This window comes from Prinia subflava, chromosome 5, assembly GCF_021018805.1.
Source record: "Prinia subflava isolate CZ2003 ecotype Zambia chromosome 5, Cam_Psub_1.2, whole genome shotgun sequence".
NCBI lineage: Eukaryota > Metazoa > Chordata > Aves > Passeriformes > Cisticolidae > Prinia > Prinia subflava.
Window position 1 is genome coordinate 29,434,322 of NC_086251.1, and position 20,414 is coordinate 29,454,735.

The 20,414-nt window shown below is 43.7% G+C and overlaps 1 protein-coding gene across 3 annotated transcripts in view; it reads right to left on the reverse strand.

Annotated features, from left to right (window-relative positions):
• Positions 1-20,414, reverse strand: part of SMOC1 (SPARC related modular calcium binding 1) — a 131,395-nt gene that overhangs the window by 13,311 nt on the left and 97,670 nt on the right. For all 3 annotated transcript variants that reach the window (XM_063398710.1, XM_063398709.1, XM_063398707.1), the window contains exons 8-10: positions 14,615-14,807; positions 13,466-13,548; positions 9,577-9,682 (exon numbers count right to left, since the gene is read on the reverse strand). In XM_063398710.1, coding sequence (XP_063254780.1) covers positions 9,577-9,682; positions 13,466-13,548; positions 14,615-14,807 — 382 coding nt within the window. The remainder of the gene's footprint in view (positions 1-9,576; positions 9,683-13,465; positions 13,549-14,614; positions 14,808-20,414) is intronic.

Here is a 20,414-nt window from a genome sequence, read left to right on the forward strand (position 1 = left end):
AGTGTCTGGTGCTCTTCAGCAGCAATGGGAAAGGGATTACTCCTCAGGGATACTGAGAACCAGGGAAGAAACTCTTTCTAAACTAGTCTGTCTTTTCTCCATATGATAAGCATGCCAACAGAGAAAGCTGGAAAGATGCTGAAAGAAGGCTGAGACCTGAACCTTTTTTTCCTTCCAAGAATAAAGCATTTTAGTGCATGGAAATTAGTGGATAGGTAGTCAGACATGCTACACTGGCACTGATTGCTCTGACTTATTCCAGGAGACATATCCAGCTGCTGCATAAATTCCTTCCCCAGGAAGGAGAGAGGAACAGTTGCCTGCTGCAGGCAGCCAGATTCTGGTGTGAGTTTGGGGCATTCTAGCTGATGGAGAAATACAAACCCAAGTACCCTATAAAATGTTCTCAAAGACTGCCATTGACCTTGTTTCAGAATCTAGTAGAATCTATACTTATACGGTCACCGAATTTTTTTTTTGTTGGGAATTAGGAGAGAGAAAATTCTTTTGACTGTCTGGTGTGACCACTTTTGTCTTTAAAATGCAGCTACATAGGCTGAAAATATCCCTTCACACACACTACCCCTATGGTAAATTAAATCATTAGCGAAGAGGAATCTGCAGCATGCAGAAAACGAGAACTGGAGTTTAGGTGGAGAACTGAGATCCTCATTAACCTTTTCTGATGGCTTTTACAAATGAGGATAGAAATTAGAAAGGTACTTGAATCCTTGCAACAAGTAAACACACACAGTACAGAGAAGCAGATAAATGGCATAACATTTTTCCCAGGGTTTTACTTGAAACTATTTCCTTCATTTGATTCTTAACTGAGAGGCAGGTTGGCATTCAGTCACAGCATCTAGTCAATGTACAATGGGATAAACACAGTGCAGGAGGAACAAGGGGTTAGCAGTAAGTCTGGCTTTGTTTGGGGAGCCAAAACACCGGGTAACCACCTGGAATCACCCATAGACAAGCAAAAATTGCCAAATTCCCCCCAGGAAGTTAAGGGAGTGTCCTGATTTTCTAAACTGTATCCAATGAACAGGATGACAGGAGAGAACTGAAACACATCCTGTGTCTTGTTTTTGTGACATTTATTAACACAGCTATTGGCCTCTCTCCCTTTTAGAAAGAAGCTGGCTATCATTTGAAGACTAGCACATTTCCAAGAGCCTCAGAGGACTTCTGTTTTGCCAGGGGCAATACTCTGCCTTTGCTGAGATGAGATAGAATAATAAAACCTGAGCTTTTGCATGTGAAATTCCCCTTGTTCATACCTTGGCTTGCCCTCGTTTACTGAAGGCCCACAACTGGAGAGGCAGAAATGGAGAAAATAGCAGAGCATCTTAGAACCAAGAGCAGAAAGACAACAGACAAGAGCTTCTCGCTACCTACTGAAGAGGCACTCAGAAGCAGGATTTTAAAGTGCCTCTTTTCCAGGGGCACACCAAAGAGGAGCTCTCATGAGTTATCAAGAAAGGCAACATGGCTCTCTTCAGCACTTCCACAAAGAAAATGAGGGACATTCACAGTAATACAAACACATTGACTCATGAGGTGACAATAAATCAATCTTTGCCATTACAAACATGCTGAGAGCTCATGCTGAAAACTGCAGCATGCTAATAGAGCTAAAAGGAATTTGTTTAATGGCTTTGACTTTAGGAAAAAGGAAGATACAGCCATTTCTGAGTTTTTACCACTTTCTGTTGGCTGGCTTAGCACGATTGCAGTTCCTGAGATGGTTGGTTGCCTGCCATCTCTGGTTATCATCCAGAATCCCAGCACAGGAAGCATTCCCATCATCTCAGGGCAGTCATATCTCCCTAGCTCATGAAATTCCATGATACACTCCAGAAGGATGAAGTTACAATACCATATATAGCTACCCTGACTCTGACCACTGCATGTGCAAGGCACTTAGGCACCACCCTTGAAACATGAATTAATGCAACTCCACAGCCCTGCTAGGCCATCTAGCTTTGCTGATGTGCCATGGCACCAGCTGTGCCTGCCAGGTCTGCCCAGGCAAGTCTGGGGCTCTAACAGCCCTGTGAGCACAGACTTGGCAGTATGCCTAGGGATTGTCCCTCCATTTCCTCCCCATACTATTTCAAGAGAAGTAAATCAGCCTCAGATATAAACTTAATTTACTGGGCCACCTCTCATTCAGACCATAAAGGAATCAGAAAAACCAAGACAGAACACAATTTTCCTGTACATTCTCAATTTCCAACATCTGTTGCTCTAACACCAATCACACTAAAACTCACTGAATTCCAGTACCTCACTTCAGTGCTGTAGCAGCTTTGTAAGACACAGTAAGAACAGACACTACCAACATGAAGACAGCCTTCTCATGTTGTCTGCATTTCACTTTTCTGCCTAATTGTTCCTCTTTAGCACTCTGTAGCAAAGCAGTCAGTCCTAAACAATGAACACCAGGAGAGAAAGGAGGTAAGCTGATGTTCCAAATGTAATCTGCTGTTGCTGGACTGCTTCTGTAACCAAGCCAGCAAGTTCAGCTCAATTATGCAGCATAAGCTCACCAATATTCCAACAATGAAGAAAAGCGTGGTCTGTCATTAACAGCTTAAGACAGCAAACCAGCTCTTAGCTTCCTTAAAGTTTGTTGGCATCAAGTAGTCTTCTCCAAGTAGGCTCTTGCTCCTCCTTCTGTATAATGGTTTAAAGAGCTCCCTCATAGCAGAACATTTGTTTCTTAGGTGGCTTATGCTTGGAGATATCTGTGTTAAGGTACTGCATTTTTTAACAACGCTATCTTCCAGATGAGGCACATTTCCACAGAATACCTTCACATTATCTGGTGTCACCGAGGAACACAAAGAGGCTGTGTAAAACCATGGACATACACTTTCGTAAGCTGCTCTGGGTGCTGGATCAGAGAATGACTGCCAAAATATCAAATATGCAGCTTGAATATGCACTGTGCATGCAATCTGTAATGCTTTTCAGCCCTCAAGGACCCTTGTGAGACTGGAGCAGTTGGCTCAGAGTGAAGGAGCAGGGAGGAAGGGGAGGAATATAGGCTGAAGTATACAAGAGCAGGAAATGTGAGACATGACTCCTGTACAGAACCATGCGCAGTGTGCAATCACATTATGCTCCACAGAACTGTGCAGTCAAAGTAAAATATGTGCCACTAAATTTTACTAAATAAATTGAAGTCCATTCCTACCACAACTGATCCTTTGCTCTCTGAACACTTGTAGCCCCACTGCACAGGCTGCATGGATCCACAGCACTGTTGCAGTTTTGCAGACAAAAAATCCTAATGCAAACTACTGCTTGCACAGAAAGCAAGGTTGCAATCTCTGAAGTACCCATCAGGTACCTGTTTGAAGGCGTAGAAAATCTGTTCTTTTGTACTACAAACTTTATGTAGCAGCATTACCAGCTGAGGCAGAAGGACAGAAGGGCAGTAAGATCAGCCCATCATCTAGCTGGACTGCAGAGCCTATAAACCAGAGGGACCTATTCCAGGATAAAAGAACACTGATGGACAAAAAGCTGGTAGCAAATGCTACAGAGGAAAAAAAAAATTATTCCAGCTTTCATTCCCAACACACACACAAGGTATGTTTGTGGAGAGGAGGTCTAAAGGAGTTAGAGCTGTAAGTTTCTATGACTTGTAAATATTTTACAAAGATATATACACCTTGCTTGGTGCTGTTGCTGAATGAAGAAGGGATGGAGAGCGACTGACCCCTCCAGTCAACGCCTGTGACAGCATTGATGATGTCCACCAAAGTGCCAGCACTAAGCAGTGGAAAGCAGTTAGTTTAACAAACAAGGTAAAATTAAAAATTGTTCTTGCTCTGCTTCCACTTCTTACTCCCATTTTGTTATTCTTTGCAGTTGCCTAGAGTTAAAGTCTCTAACAGTGCAACATGGTTTGAATCAGAGAGGATTACTATAAAGGAATTGCAAAAGGATCCTGTATTTGTTTTATTACTCCTCCTTTCCTGTAGCCAAGGAATCAAGAAGCCAACAAAAAACTCAGCTGTGTTCAGACTAAACAAAAGGCCACTACACAGTCCAAACTCATTATGGGAAATGCATAATTCCTCTACAGTTAAAACTTATCTCCCCTATTACAGGCCAGTTTTTTTCTCTCTTCAGGCTAAGTTGTATATGAAACATTATTCTGAACACAATTTTTCTAAAGATTGTAGGATAAATAATTTAGGAGGTTTAAAAATCACCTCCCTTCACTCCTCATTGACTGTTCAAAGACCCTCCTCTTACATGAACTCTTCTGTATCTTTAATTAGGCTAGAACTTCCATAAGAGGACAAAGAGAAGTTGATATCCAACTTCAATTGAAATGCAATAGAAGTTGAGCCCCAACTTCCCTGCACTGTTTAGAAGTGTCAATCTTTATTAAAAGGTGGATTGGCTTCCCTGGATATGTGCTGAGCTGTGCTTGCCTGCTTCAAACTGCTCAACTAGAGCATGAAAAGGAACCTCAGGGCCATTTTCTGGAGTACTTTTTGAGACTATTACATGGGCAATAATTGGCAACTTTAAGGGACTAATAGCTGCTCTGTTACATGGTAAGGGTGGCTGTTGTAAGCTGCCCTTTTACCGCAAATTCCACAGGGCAATGATACTTTTTCTGAGAATGTAGCAAGCCATAATGCACATATATTGGCAACTAAAACTAGTTTCTGAATTGGAAGGGACCAAAGAAAATTTCTCAGATAAGGGAAACCAAGGCTGGGATTCCCTTTGATCTTGTTTATTTTAGGCCCTGTGTAATATGACTATATCAGAATTAGAAAAGAGACTAAATGTAGTAAAGCTAAGTCTAAAATTTTAAGTGCTGTTCCTATTATATAGTACTCACTTATGAACAATTTCAACAATGATTTTTTTTTTCAGTAAGGACACCAAGTACTGGCTAATAAACCATTTCCCTGCAAGTGCTCCCTCTATTACTTTGAAAACATAGAGTAACAAGATGCGCCTTGGAGTTATTACAGAAACTTAAAATTAAGAATGAATTTTACCAGAGATTTTCTGCTTCAAAACTCCAAATGAAGTCTATTTGGCCATTATGCTGTAACATAAACCAGGGCCATGAGGACAGGAAGTTCTCATCTCATTTACATTATTGTAAAGCAAGAGTAACTCAATTAAAGTCAATAGCTTTGAACTTCCTTAAACAAGACAAGACCTATAAGGGATTACAAGGTTGTTTTAAGCATGCCCAGTTAAAAAAAAAAAAAAAGTCTAATCTGGTTTTGCTTACATGGCCTGCAAGAATCCAAGCTACTGCCTCACTTTGCTGCTACTAGATTGTTTTTGGAGGCAACTTAGCACAGCTCTATGTAGCATTTCAAATGCCAGTCTCTAATTTCTCCCCATGCTTCTCCCTCATCACCTCACTCCCTCCTCCTCCAAAAAAAAAAAAAAAAAAAGGCTAAAATGGGTAAATGGGTATTAATTGCAAAGATACCCAGCAAACACAGAAGTTTTCACTCACATATACAGATTCAAACTGAAGGCAGCAGGGTAATCTAATCCGATTTCCTGTATATCATACCCACAGAATGTGAATCAAATTATTCTTGGGACCCTAACTCAGGTTTGACTAAAGCAAGTCTTTCTGAAACACATCAGGCCTAAGATGAAAGCCTTAGAGAGAGGGAATCAGTCACATCCCTCATGATTTCACTCTGGCTTAGAACTGCCCTCACTTTAAAGCAATTTTGATCACAAGTTTGTTTATATTCAGTTAATCATGTTCTTCCCTGCTAGACTTAAGAGCCTGCACAGCCTTTGTCCCTATAGAGATATTCAGATTTTATAAAATCAACTTCTAGCGGGTTTTTTTTTTCAATACCCTAAGGAAGTCTGACCCCTTAAGAGTCTCGCTTTTAAGCTTTTTTAGTCCTTGACACTTTGGAAAGGCTCCTCTCTGACTTTGGTCCTTTGTTTTAATATTGATACTAAAGATACATACTGTATGTCTTTATCATGTCTCTGCTGCCACAGAGAAACAGGAATACTTCATACGTGTGGCTCCTCTATTTGGTTAAAATATATAACACAATATACAGCTGACATGGGGGGACAGCTGGCTGTTTGCCTGGCCTGCCTCCCCCATCACGCATAAGCTTTGCTGGGGATATGTTAAAAAATTTGCTTGGATAATGGGATGCATTTGCTCAAAATCTAAAAAAGGCCCAGGAGCATGAAATGCCAAACACTGAAAGGAGCAAAAAGAGGAAGGCTACAGTGTGTGTTTGAATACAAACCTGTTCTGCCATCATGATGGCATCAAGATGAAGCAGAGCCCACAAAAGTGACGCTTGCCTCACAAATAAGAAAATTGACATTAAAACTGACATGATTGATATTAAGAAATATCAGTTAGCCAGATTTCTAGCTTTTCTTTACAACATGAACTTCTCTATAAATCTGGCCAGAGAGATACAGGATAAGTGCTGTCATAAATACAGTTATTTTGTTAGTTGTTAAGGCTAATTAATTAAGCATGTAACTAACCCAGTAGGTTAAATATCCCTTCATCTTGGAAAAGAGCTTTCATTGACAGTGCCAAAGTCAAGTTAGGTCACCTAGACAATTTCAGATGTACACAGAATTATAAAATTGTTAATTGGAAGAGACCTCCAACAAAATTGGAAAAGACCTCCAAGATCATCAAGCCCACCTGTCAACCCAGCATCACCACCATGTTCACCACTAAACCATGCCTTTGAGTTCAGCATCTGCACGTTTTTTGAACTCTTCCAGGGATGGTGATTCTACCATTTCCCTGGGCAGTCTGTTCCAATGCTTGACAACTATTTCTATGAAAAAGTTTTTCCTAATATCTAATCTAAATCTCCCTTGGCACATCTTGAGGCCATTTCCTCTTGTCCTGTCACTTGTTACCTGGGAGAAGAGACCAGCTTCCACCTCACTAGAGCTTCCTTTCAGGCAGCTGTAGAGAGAGATGAGGCCTCCTCTGAGCTTCCTTTTCTCCAGGCTGAACACCCCCAGCTCCCTCAGCTGCTCCTCATAGGACTCACTCTCCAGACCCTTCACCAGCTCCGTGGCCCCTCCCTGGACCCGCTCCAACACCTCAATGTCTTTCTTGTACTGATGGGCCCAGAACAGAACACAGCATTCGAGGTGTGGCCTCACCAGTGCGAGTACAGGGGGACAATCCCTGCCCTGGTCCTGCTGGCCACACCATTGCTGGTACAGGCCAGGGTGCCACTGGCCTTCTTGGCCACCTGGGCACAGCTGGCTCGTGTTCAGCTGCTGTAGACCAGCACCCCCAGGTCTTGATCTGCTGGGCAGCTTTCCAACCACTCTTCTCCCAGCCTGTAGCACTGCCTGGGCCTGTTGTGACCCAAGTGCAGGACCTGGCACTTCACCTTGCTGAACCTCATACAATGGCCTCGGCCCGTTGATCCAACCTGTCCAGATCCGTCTTCCGCAAGTCAATGCTCCCACACAACATGGTGTCATTTGCAAATGTGATAAGGGGGCACTCAATCCCCTTGTCCAGGTTGTTGAAGATGATGTTAAACAGCGCTGGCTCCAATACTGAGCCCTGGGGAACACCACCTGTGACTAGCCACCAGCCACTGTCTGGGTCCAGCCATTTTTTACCCAGCAAAGAATACACCTGTTCATACCACCAGAAGCCAATTCCTGAAGAGAGAACTCAGGATATTCCTCACCTTGGGACTCTTGGAAAGCAGGACTCACTGCACAGAGACAGCCTCACAATTCCACAAACCCATATGAAATATGTATTGATAAAATTTTTATATAAATATCAAAAAATCCCTGAAATTACTTTTAAAAAATGGTCCCATCATGGCCTGTTGGGTTGGAAAAGCTTGACACATGTTCTTTGGGGTACACACTTAGTCTAGCTGAGACTTATGGAAAATTAAACCACAGCAGTTATCTGAATTTAATCATGGCTGTGGACAAGCAGGGTATTTGGGTGGTGGCAGTCTTTTGCCTTACCAAGGACAGCCTGCTAAAAGATTTAATTTTCCCCTCGCAATTGGGCTGCTGACATTGGAGTGGAAAATAAATCAATGTGACGACTGTGTGAAGAGCTGGGCAGTGAAAAATTCCACCAGAAAGGCCTCTATTGAAAGCTGAGAAATACACAAAGCTTGGGGAACATTAGGTAGCAAGCCTGCTGGTTTATAGAAGTGCAGTGGGGGCATACATCTCTGGTCTCTACAACATTGGTTTATATTAAGCTTTATTTTAAGAGTGATGATTACATTGGCTGTGTTTCAGTCCTAGTGCCAAAGATGCCAAAGAAATATCAAATACTCTCCAGGGCTTCCCACCACTCCTACCCGCTGCATTTGAACCATGCAAATTAGACAGAATTGACATTGGAATGCTTAAGTCTGGGAGAGAACGATGTATTTCCCATCCTTGGGGCATTTTGCATCCTGTTTATATGAATACAGACATGCCAGGCATATAGCACTAACTCAACGGGTTACAGAATATTCAGCATGCAGGCACACATACAAGTCACTGGCCTGATTTGCAAGGTCTAAATGTGAAGTTAAAAACGTAGGAATTCACAAGTAGTCCATACTGAAGCCAAGGGACACAGCCATGCCACCCAGGACCTTGAATAGTCTCGACTAGTTAAAAGATGGCAGTAATTCCTTCTCCATTATGAAAGAGGAAAGCAGGGGATCAATATTACTGTCAACACATTGGAGGAATACCCAAAGAAGCCATGAACATGCACAGCCACTTCCATCTGCAGACCCCTATGAAAATGAGCACATCAGTCATTGTGCCATCCCTGCAAGCTACCCCAGCACCGACTCCTTTTATAGTCGGGCAAATCCAGAACCACAGAAGCCTGGCCTAGCTGAGGCAGTGTGGCACTTTTGAAATCCATCACGGTTCTTTGGCAAAGCCTGTCCTGAGGCAGCACTGCAGGGATCTGCTGGTATCAAGCAGGAGGGGGAGACACAGCCTCAGCTTTCCTCCTGGTCCCCAGGAACACAGACTTCGGCTCACCTCTTGCAACAGGCCTGACCTGTTGCTCCTTCCAAAAGGGATGGACACACAGCTGGTCCGAAGGGAGGACCGTGAAAAACAGCTCCTCTCCTCATCACCAGGCTGGCTGCAGCTTCACAGCAAAGCCACAGCGCTGGTCCTGCCAAGAATTTGGTTCACATTCTTCACTCCCTGTGGTAGTCACTAGGCCACACGGTCTCCTTCAATCCATTTGCATTTTATTAGGTCTTTTCATGCACTAAGGGACAAAAGAACAAGCCACTTCCTCCCACTGAGCTCTCATTTCACACTTCAAATGGGCTATACTAACCTTTATGGTGGAGCAGCTGCCAGGGAGGAGGGGCAGGGGGAGGCAAGCAACGCTAGGATGACAGGACAAAGCAGCCTCAGATCCCCTCCCAGCAGCCCAGTGGAACCCAAATCAGTCAGAGCAACACCTTTGCCACCTGTCTGCACCTCAGGGGCACCCAGAGCTCTGCAGTCACCTGAGTGGCGTTCAGCTGTGCTTTCTGGACTCACCTCCCACCCCCAGTAGGTGCTGCTGAGTTAATAGCCTGTACCATGTCCGTAGTCAGAGCATCAAGTAAGCTGGTGATAAATTCAACTTTCTTCCCTTCTGGACAGCCTGCAGAAAGAAAAGAGGAGGTTTAATGCAAGAACACACAGGCTTAGTTTCCTACTCCAATTCAGCAAGGATCAGTCAGAACCTCTTTTGTTTTTAAGACAGCAACAACCATCAACACAGTCCCTTACGAAAGGCAGAAGAATCCCTCAGTGGGTTTCTCTGCGTGGCAATTTGTCCTGCAGCTTTTGTCCAGGCACATGCAGGGTCATCAACAATATCTGGCAGGAAGAGTGTGTGGTTAGCTTTATGATCTCACCCAGTTCTCTACCAGCAAAACTGCAGGGATGCGCTAGAAGCGCCTGGCAGACAGGAGTTCCCATGGTGACACTTGCAGAGAAGTTTACAAAACAATTCATTACCTCCTGGATCATCTTCTGAGGCAAATGTGGCTGTTCTGAGGCCCTAATTGACAGATTAAAGTACCCCAGAGCACAAGGCAAGGTCTGCTGCTTGCATTCTCCTCTTCAGGCACAGAAACCATTGTCTGCCAGCACCTACCACAATAATCCATTCTTTGCATGATTGCTCTATGTAGGAAATACGTCAAACTGAGTTGGTGTGTGGAGGTCATCCCCAGTCACTGCTGGCTTAAGTAGGACAAAGTGTGTTGAAGATGAGATTGGTAACCATTTCCATTACTTAGTGCTGAGGCCATCTAGTTCCCCACCATCATAAGCACAGACTGACAGAGCCTCCTACCCCAAACAGTGCCAGCCTGTTACAATGAGACTCTCCATCTTTTCACCTTTAAAAGGCAATCTATGCTCAAAGTAAGCTTCATTTTCCTGCTGCTTAAAGAAAGCTTCATTTACTACCCCACGAATACTGTGACAACTGTTCTAGCCTGGAACAAGCTAAGGAACAAGGAACCAAGAACAGGTGTGCTTAACTTCAACACACTACCATCAAAACTCTTGTCCAAAATCCATCACATCCCATCCAATTGTCTTCTCTTGATGTGACAGAGAAGCTGTCACCTCCTTCCCCAAACCACCATGCACTACCAATTATTCAGCTAATTAGGGCAGCAGATGTCAGCAAACAGCATCCCACAGCAAGACAGAGCAATGTCAACGCTTTCTGCTTTTCCTGAGCAAGCAAAGAAGAACATGTACCACAAACAGAGCACCGGAAACTTATTGTAATCCCTTGACAGCTGAAAGCAGCTTGTAAATTGATCTGACAGAAGTCCCTCCTTTGCAGTATTACAGGCTCTGTCCTCTGCAATAGCTACCCAACAGTCCCTAGTCTGTCTCTCATAATGTTCACTGCACACATGCACACCCCTCAGCGCTCATTCAGCATATGGTCTAGAAAATGTCAGCATTGTAATGGGTACGCTGCTACTGCAGCCAGAGTAGACCACTCACTTAAAGGAGCTTTTTGCTGAGATAATGAAAAGGCTGAAAAACTATTTGCTAGAAGTCATCTCCCTGGGCTCTCAGCATCTCACCATCTGCAGGAATTAACAGTTTGCCATTTGCTATGTACCAGCGACATTTTCCTTCCTCCTTTATTTTTTATTTCGGCCACAGTCATGACAGGTTGTGAAGAGATATGTGTAGGTGTGCAAGGATCTGAACTTATGTCTTTCCCACCAGGGCCTCTGCAGGGTGTCTTCACACAGGCCAAGTGCTGCACTGTCTGCAGCACTGAGAGTCTGCAGAATGGGCAAACCTCCACAAGAGGAATAAACTAAGGGGTCCCTCTGATTGAACTGAGGGCAAATGATGCAATCAGTCTCAAATTAAAGCAGGAATCTTTCTTGACATTCAGTTCTGCTAAGAAATGAGAGAAGGAAAAAAAAAATAAAAAGAAACATTCTCTCTCACCCCCTGCAGTTCTGGCTCACTAGTACATTTTTGCATACAAGAGCAGCTAATCAAATAAACCTCAAGACTGCATAAGTTCATGCAGCACAGCATTTCTCAGGCAGAAAAACCAGGATCAGACCCTCTGTCTCCTCATCTCTCCATAGACAGGCGTATTTTCAGTGATAGGAATCACAGAATCATAGAATGTGGCTAGGGTTAAAAGAAAGGGACCTTAAAGATCATCCAGTTCCAACCCTCCTGATAGGGGGCAGGGATGCCACTCACTAGATCAGGTTGCTCATGATCCCATCCAACCTGGCCTTGAGCAGGGTATTCAAAACTTCTCTGAGCAACAATCACAACAACCAATGCAGCCAAAAACAGAGCTTGAAGTTGACACAGGCAAAGGAACTGGCTTGAGCTGAGAGGGCAACTCTCCTGGAGTTTGATATTGGAACCAGACCTCTAAGCTACAGAGCACCCTGTGTCCTCTTCTGCATCAAGCAGTTCCTGTCCCCTTGTCTGGCTACAGTGGAGAAGGGAAGGGAGAAGAGAAACAAAAGCAGTCTGTCTTCTTGAGATCAGAAATAGAATCTCAAAGAAAAAAACCAAAGAGCAAAGGATTTTCGCAGAGGATTTCTGGAGAGACAGAGCAAAAGTGCAAGGATAGACGGTAAAGCAATGGGAGAGGAGGATGGGGAATCAAGGAAGTAAGGTTATTCTATTTTAGTGTTATTTCCTGAGGAAATGAGCCTTGATGTAATCCATTTAGCTGGCTTTCCTCACCTTACCCCACAATGTAATATTTGAACCAACTGGTTGATTTCCTTTGAATGTAAAAGGGAGGCAATAGGAAATTTTTACATGGCTCATGAAAATGAGGAGCTGCATGGAAGAGAGCCCTGCTGAGGGCAGAGTTGCTAAGCAAAAAGGTCTGGGGCCTGAAGCCAGGAGCCAGCAGGACAACAGTTAGGAGATATACCAGGCAGATCTGGAACAATCTGGAACAAATCTCATTTCCTTTGCTAACCTGCTCAGGAACAACTCACTTTATGCTATTCACAGAGCGTTAAGCTGATCCAGAGTCACCAGAATTACTGGTATCCACCAGTATGTCTGCAGAATTACTGCTGTCCATCACTTCCTCATGGTGCAGAGGGACCCACTGTAGCTTGTGTTTTCAAGCAGTCCCCACCCAGGAGAGCAATGATCGACTTGTCAGTGAAGGCCGCTCACTCTGCTCCTTAGAAGGGAGCCAGAAGGTAAAAACAGAGCACAGGCAGATGGGATAGCATTGTTAAGAGCTGCACCAACACCAATACCCAGCATGTGTTCCTAGCAGAAAAAAGGTAGGCAAACAGCAAATTATGCTTGTCACTCTCTTAAGACGGAAAAGCAGAATATAAAACAAGGAGCACTGGGTAATAAAACCTATCCCAGGCAGAAAATGAGGAATAAAGTCCAACTAAGTGAGAAGCCACCATTAGGTAAGGGACCTTAGAACACTGTGAGTGCTGTCCTGCCTGGCCCATGCAGTCAGTGTAAGGGAGCAAATCAGTCCACTGACAACTGGCAGCTGTGTCCCCTTTTGTGACTCAGAGAGCATCAAGCTGCTGAAAACCCTGCTAAACAGAAAGAATCTTGTCCTGGTCACGCTTTAAGGAACATCCAGTGTTGAGCCCATTCTTCCCCCAGCGTGTCTCCAGGCTTCCTGGTTTCTCTCCTGAAAATTGTAATCCCAGAAATGTTTTCAAAGGGAAGACAGGCAATAAACACACCCAGAACATACCCAGGCTTTCCCAGTTCACTGCTGAAACTGGAGGTGATCTTAAAAAAACACCGAACAAACCCCATGGTAAAGCATGCACTGTGAGGAAAATGCCTTATCTCCTCAACAATATTCTGGCCTCTTAAGAGTCCTAAGGCAAGACAAAGTAAGAAGGCAGAGACAGGATGTTGTTCCTCTAACCTGGAAGTTCTCTGTCCTTGAAGGGATCCTCAATCTCTGTGCTCTTCGATCTGGCATCACTTTCACACACTGGGGTTTCATACCTGAAAAAAGAGAACAGCAGAAGCTAAACTATGTAACATAGGTTTAGTGCCATCACATGGTCACTAATCACAGACTCTTCTGAGCTGGAAGGAACCAGCAAGGATTGTCAAGTCCAACTCCTAAGTGCATGGCTCACATAGAGATATGGAAATTTGATAGGGATCAGATCCATAACCAGGCCATTATTAGAACTATACTTGGATAAGCTGAGCTAATCGGAGGGTCAATGGGTTGTGCCTTGTCTGCTTACTCCAGGAGAAACCAATAAACCCCCAGAAGAAATACTACTGTCAAGCATCTGACTGTTTATGGACAGTCAGCAACAGCAACAGAAATGGAAAGAGAAAGAAGAATGTACTTTGAAGTCCAGTACTGCTATCAACTGAAACCCACAAACAACACAGGGCCCTCTTCCAATTCTTGTGGGCATAGGCTGAAATTTTTTTTCAAAGCTGTCCAGGCTTTGCAGAATCACTATATCTAGCAGAGTTTAAGTCCCAGCTCTTACTGGCCTGTTTTTGCAACTTGATAGACCCACAATTTGTTTCCAAACTCCAAGTGAGAAAAGTTTCAAAACAGAGAGTAACTGAAAAAAAATCCATCTCTGGTTTAAAATCTACCCATGCACAACAAGCATGAACAACAAGCAATCTTCTGATTCCCTACAGGTCAGGATTCAAGTGGCTGCAACATGGAAGTATAAAGCAGATGATAAGGTAACAAAGACTCTTGTCTTTTCACCGCTCATGTCTATAATCTATATTCTTAAGCAAAGCCCCATTCTTCCTACCTCCTAAAAGCAAGCCAGAAGAAAAAAGGCAGCTTTGCATGAATACTTAACACAGAGAAAAGTATGAACTGTAGTTAATGTCCACCAACTCCTATAGAGAGGGAGCTGCATAGCAACACTCAACTGGGAACATCACATACAGCATTGCATGCTCTAGGGAAAGCAGTGTAGACCTGGCTGCTCTAGAGTGAGGAACCGATTTCGTACTGCAGCAGTATTTTTTAAATCTCGTCTTCTCCAGCCAGGCACCCTCCCAGCCTGCCTGTAGCTCTCACCGAGTGGAAGTACCAGGCAGGGGCCGTCCCGTGTCCACCAGGACACACCAGCAGTACCCAGTGGACTGGTGACACTGCACGGGCTTGTAGAGTCCTCCAGGAGCACACTCGGGGATGACGATGCCCTCCCGCGGGTTCTGCCTGGCCTCCTCCAAGGCGCTCTGCCTCTCCTGGTCACAGGAGTGAACTTTTTCTGGAAGACAGAAGGGAGGTTGGAGGGGGTGGAAAAAGAATCAAATCGAGATGGCTGTCCTCAGGTCAGTGGGATATGGGTATCCTTCACATCAGGAGCTCTTTGTGTCTGTTTCCATCTCATCAAACATCAGTATGTCTACATCCTCAGGGGCTGAGGGATTTCTGGGTTGAGAGTTTTCTCCAACGTTTAGCTGTGACACAACAAGATTATGGACTATAGACATTGACTGCCAGGTGCTCAGGTTGTCAGAAACAGCAGGAAAAACTCTTGATCACTTGGGTTTTGGAAATGAACCATCAGGTAAAAATAATTCACTACTAATGCAGCCATGAGGTAAGCATTTCTCAGATTATGTTTTTGCAAGCTGAGAGATCCTCAACTGTGACTTGTATTTTCCAGTTAAACAAAGGAGGCAAACACCCTGCCCCTCTGTCTCTTTCTCCAGACGGCAAAACACTTCTCTGTCTCAATAGCACCTCTCCAACATGATCCCAAGAGGAGCAAGTTGTGTTTTAACACAGCCTTATCCAGTGCAGACAGCATCTGCACACACCTTAGCGAGGAACAGAATGCAATATCCCATTTACCCTCACTGCCATCAGCTCTCCAGCACTCTCCACTATTGTCCTCACCTGGAAAACAAAGGGAACCCTTTCTACTGAGCAGCAGGTAAGGCCCTGTCCCTTAAAATCCTACTACACAGCAAAGGCTATTTCCAAAGATATGGTCTAAAAGAGCATTAGTGCCATGCACCAAAGAGCAGGAAGAAGCCCAGAAGTGGCTTCCGGAGCCAGCCTGGCACACAGAGCCCCAGCACTGCCCGCAAAGGGGTGTTGGGTGCATGGACAGTGCCAGACTGCTGCCTCTCACATGGACCAGCAACTAGGGGGGAGGAGAAGCACAGAGTACCTGCAAGATGGTAAGACTTACTTGGCTTAACAGCAAGAAATTCTCAATTATAACTCTTCTAGCATTCTGGCCCTTTGACAAGTAGAAAAATTACTTCAACTTTGTAAACTACTGAAAGTGTCACAGTGAGGAAAAGAAAGCAGTCACGACAGCTGAAAACACTTCTAAGTCTAGGGTAACAAAAGACAACAATCTAACTCCTAACTTTTATCCTTAGGAGAGTGATGAAAAACAGAAGCAGGAAAAACAGCTGTCCTCTTCCTCCTTAGCCTTCCTTTCCCCTGCAGTTTACTGTGTTTTTAGTTTTATTTTAATAAATAGGCCACAAGACTTGTAATTCCTTGCCACAGCCAAGAGCCAACTCAAGCCTTCAATACATACAATGCTTCCACTGATCAGCAATGACAGCACAGGTTCACCCCTGATCTGTGGATGTTTGCACCATCAGCCAGCAGACACGACATAACCTCAGCATCCTGCTCCCGGGACTGGCTCAGCACACAGCTAACACATGCTCAGGTTCCTTGTATTTTGCCTGCCTGTTGGTACACTATTAGCTATATCTTGTATTTTGCTGATAAATTATGCTGTAGAGAGTAAGTTTTGTTCCATATTTGGGGAACAGAAGGGGTGCCGATTCACGGCTTGATAACAGCAGATGCAACAAGAAACTCCTGCAGGTCTGCACAGCATCACCTGAGTACAGCATGCCTGAGTACCAGAAGCATTTTTACTGGTTTCTAATTGAACTGTAGCAGCTGAAAGAGTCTCAGAGACCCCAAAAAGTCTCTTCTCAGCATTTCATATCACTGTCAAGGCTGGGAATGTGAAGGGCATCTGAATTTTGCCACATACAAACTCATACAATAGAAACACAGAATAAAAACTTTTAAGTGTTGGTAAGTCTGACTCAAGCAGACAGAAACTTGACTGGGAAGGAGCAGGAGGGGATAAAGTCAACAAAAACTGAAAGGGAACTCAAGCCTCAGCTAATATTTAAGCTGTCTTCACTTTGCTGACAGATTTCACATTTGAAAAAGGAAAAGGAGGAGGAAAAAGAAGAAGAAGAAAAAAAAGGGACTGTTCCCAAGATGTATGTGAACAGAGAAGTCATCGAGCCAGAGGGCTGCCAACTCTCTAACAAACCTCTTACATCAATAGGCCCCACTTACCCACAGTCTGGGTAAGTGGGGTAGCTCACCTCTTGGCCATCAGGTGAGGCAAATCATTCAGGCAGCTTGGGGGAAGCAAAAGAGCAGGGGCAAACTTCTCTATCGTCATTATATTATAAGCAAAAGGAAGAAAAGCTTCTGCTAAAGAGAACTACATTCCAGGAATTTTTCTATCTAAATCCCAAAAGCTTCCTGAGTGCACAAAGACAAACCAAGATTTCTCAAGTCCTTTGAGTCTTGCAAAACTCTCAGTAAAATTACTCTGAAAAAAATAAAGTGTGTTTTCTTTGTGTGTTAGAACAAAGAAATATGCCACTTTTACTGAAATCAAGAGAAAAAAAGATAAATTTCTTTAATGAATAAGTATCTTATTTTACATACATTTGCAGTTAGGTATGCAAATTACACAGAATAAATCTACATATTTACACATTTGTGCTATGCCATTAAAAAATGAAAAAAACCTCCCTGAACATAGTAACAGAAATTTGTGGGAATTGAATAGTCATATTTACTACCAGAATACATAACTAATTGGTAGTTGTTTCTGTTAGAAAGCTGTTTAAAGGCTGAGTGAAACAAAATTTACAGGCTTTGTTCAGTTGATATCAGGTAGATGTAATGATGCAAACTCTGCCTTTGTCACCAGCATTCAGGAGCCCATCATTAGCAGTGACAGTACAACTGAAACCACAGGGAGATCATACTTTACTCAGTTCTAATGTACATCTAGAAGTAGCTGCTATGGAAGTTCCTCCCTGCTTTACAGATTCCTACTTTGTCTCATTTACATGCTGAAGAGTCCCACATGGCACAGTTCTTCTCTGAAACCTTTCCAGATCCACCATGCCTTCCCTGAGCTGGAGGAGATCAGAATAGCAAACACATTGACTCTTACAACAGCCTTGTGGCAATCTCCTTCAGTGACATCTGTCTGCTAAGCAGAATGTATTAACTAGCACTAGTCCCCAAAGAGACTCTTTCCTCCAGGCTACCACTCTAACAGCACTTAATTCCCTTAAAAATAAACATTGATATTAATAGTTGAGTATTCAAAAGCCAGGAAAATCAGCAGGGAAATCCATACCATCAGTTTCCCTAGTTGGGGACTTGGCTTGAACTGTACGCAGTGTCACCATGAAAGATTGTCTCATGGGTAACAAAGGGACCATCAAATGCTATCCCAGCTCCAGGACACTGAAGTCCTCCTGTTCCAGTCAAACTGCTTACTGGAAACTTTGCTGTTGTTGCCAAGGCCGGTTTAATGGAGAATAGTGAAAGTCCATGGCAAAGCTATGAAGTTTAATGCCAGGTATGAAATTAAGCTGTCATCCTAGAAACCACCATATATTTATTATACATGCAGGGTACTTAAAAGCCTATACCCTGTTAATGGGAGTTGCAGGCACAGAAAGAAAGGGTTTCCTTCTTTCCCTAAACTAAACTTTTCTTAGAGAAAGAACATTTAAGACAGCAAGTCAGTAGGACACAATCAATCTTCCTACATCAAATAATAACATTATACCCATTTATTTATTTATTTATTTTAAAGGCACTGACATAGTCTACTGTTTTCTGCCATCTCGGCTTTGACTTGACTATCAGCAAAGAAACCAACTTGCAACTTGCTGCTGCTGCTGGGGAGTGAAACCTTCGTGAGACAGCAAATCTAGATTACAAAAAAAAAAAACCAAATTACAGAAAAAAGCCCCAGGGAATGTATACACATACAACAAGAAGAGTCATTGGCAGAAATATTCTTTTTACCTCAACTGTTCATCTCTAAAATGCTAACTGTTTGTTCCTTCTTACTCTTGACTGCTTCTACCACTCATTAAAACATATTTTTAAAGTAGCATCCCTGAAGCCATGAGCTATGGTAGGAAAACAGGGCTTGGACATCTGCAATTGCACATTATTTATGCAACAATTTTCCCCTAGTAATGGCCTTCTGAGGAATACATGGTCAGATTCATAAAAAGGTCTCTCATCCCTGGTCTTTTAAGTACACACATGCAAACATACAAGTAGTGCCTGGACAATAAAAATGATAGGTGAAGTAAGGGACTCATCTGACTGTCTAATAAACGACATGGTTATTAAAGAGATGGAGTGCTTGTTTACCCCACAAAGCTGAGAAGAGAGGGTGTCTAGTAGCACCTAGCCAAAGGTTTGTGCTTAACAACTCTCATGCTCATTTTGCAGGGCTATGTGCAGCCACTGGGGGTGAGGCAGCCTCCCCCAGCTGCTCTCCTGACAAGAACAACTCTCTCTGCCACCAGAGCCAAAGCAGCAAGCATGATTCACCGTGGCTGTAAAGATGCTGTGGATGATTTGGGGGGACACAGGGAACATCTGCCATCCAACCACAGCAGATTATTTTTGGACTTTGCTCTTCTGCACCCAAATCTTTTCTTATTAAGAGAAGAGGGAAACTGTGGCACCAAAACCAACTGCCTTGGAGAGATTCATACACCCTTAAGAGACAGGATTCTTTCTTCCAGATCAGGCAAAAGAGAGGGTCTAAACTCCCTCTATGCTTCTGCCCAGCCCCAATGAACCCATGTGAACAGCCTAACCCCAGAGCTACAGCCTGTACCAGGCAGATTTCCTTCTGTTTCTCTTCCTCTCATTTCTTTTGACCAGAAATTCTGTCTGGACCAGCAAAAGTTTTCCCATGGAATTCCCACAAAAAGCTTCCGTTTTAATGAACAAGCATTCATCACAAGGGGAGGAAAAGGTCTTTTACTGAAGAATTCTTGACCAATCCTCATTGTTGGTGCTGCAACAGGGACCTAATTTCCAAAAACCATTAAAAAAACCCAAACACATCTCTCCCAAATTTTTTTGTTCAACTCCCAACTTTCCTCTCAGTGAGGCATTAGTGCAGCACAGAACAAAGAGGAGCAGCATGGATATCTAGTGCCAAGTTCCTATTGATCTCCTGTGCCAACCCAAACATGAGGACTAAGTGTCTTTGTGCCTCAGTTTTCCTTTCAGTGAGGAAAAGTGTTTGCCTGTCTCCCAGGGGAGCTTAATTCAGACAGGGTCAATTTCTCATGTATCTTTACACTGCTGTGGCAGAGAACAAGAGCTTTGAACTGGTTTACCATAGCATGTACATCGGCTTAGAGCTGCTTTTACATTCATAAGGAAGCCCTAATGTGAACAGAACCCAGGTCCACTCCAGGAGAACAGGTACCTCATCCCAGGATAGAGCTTACGAAAGCTGTGGGTGAAAAGCAAGTTCAGCACAGGTTACATCAGCAGCCCAAATCTGCATCCTTTCCTCCTCAGAGGGGAAAGAGCATGTGAAAAGCCTTAAGTACGCACATGCACACTTAAGTGCTGGCAGGACTAGCAAAGCAATGCAGTAAATAGGCCCTTATTGCCTGTCCCCGGAGCAGGGCTGAGGGAGAGAAACAACCCCTTCTGTGTTTACCAGGAGCACAATAACAGCTGAGCAAATACGGCTCATGGGGATAGCATAAATCTCTCCACACCTCTGTTAGTCATCAATACT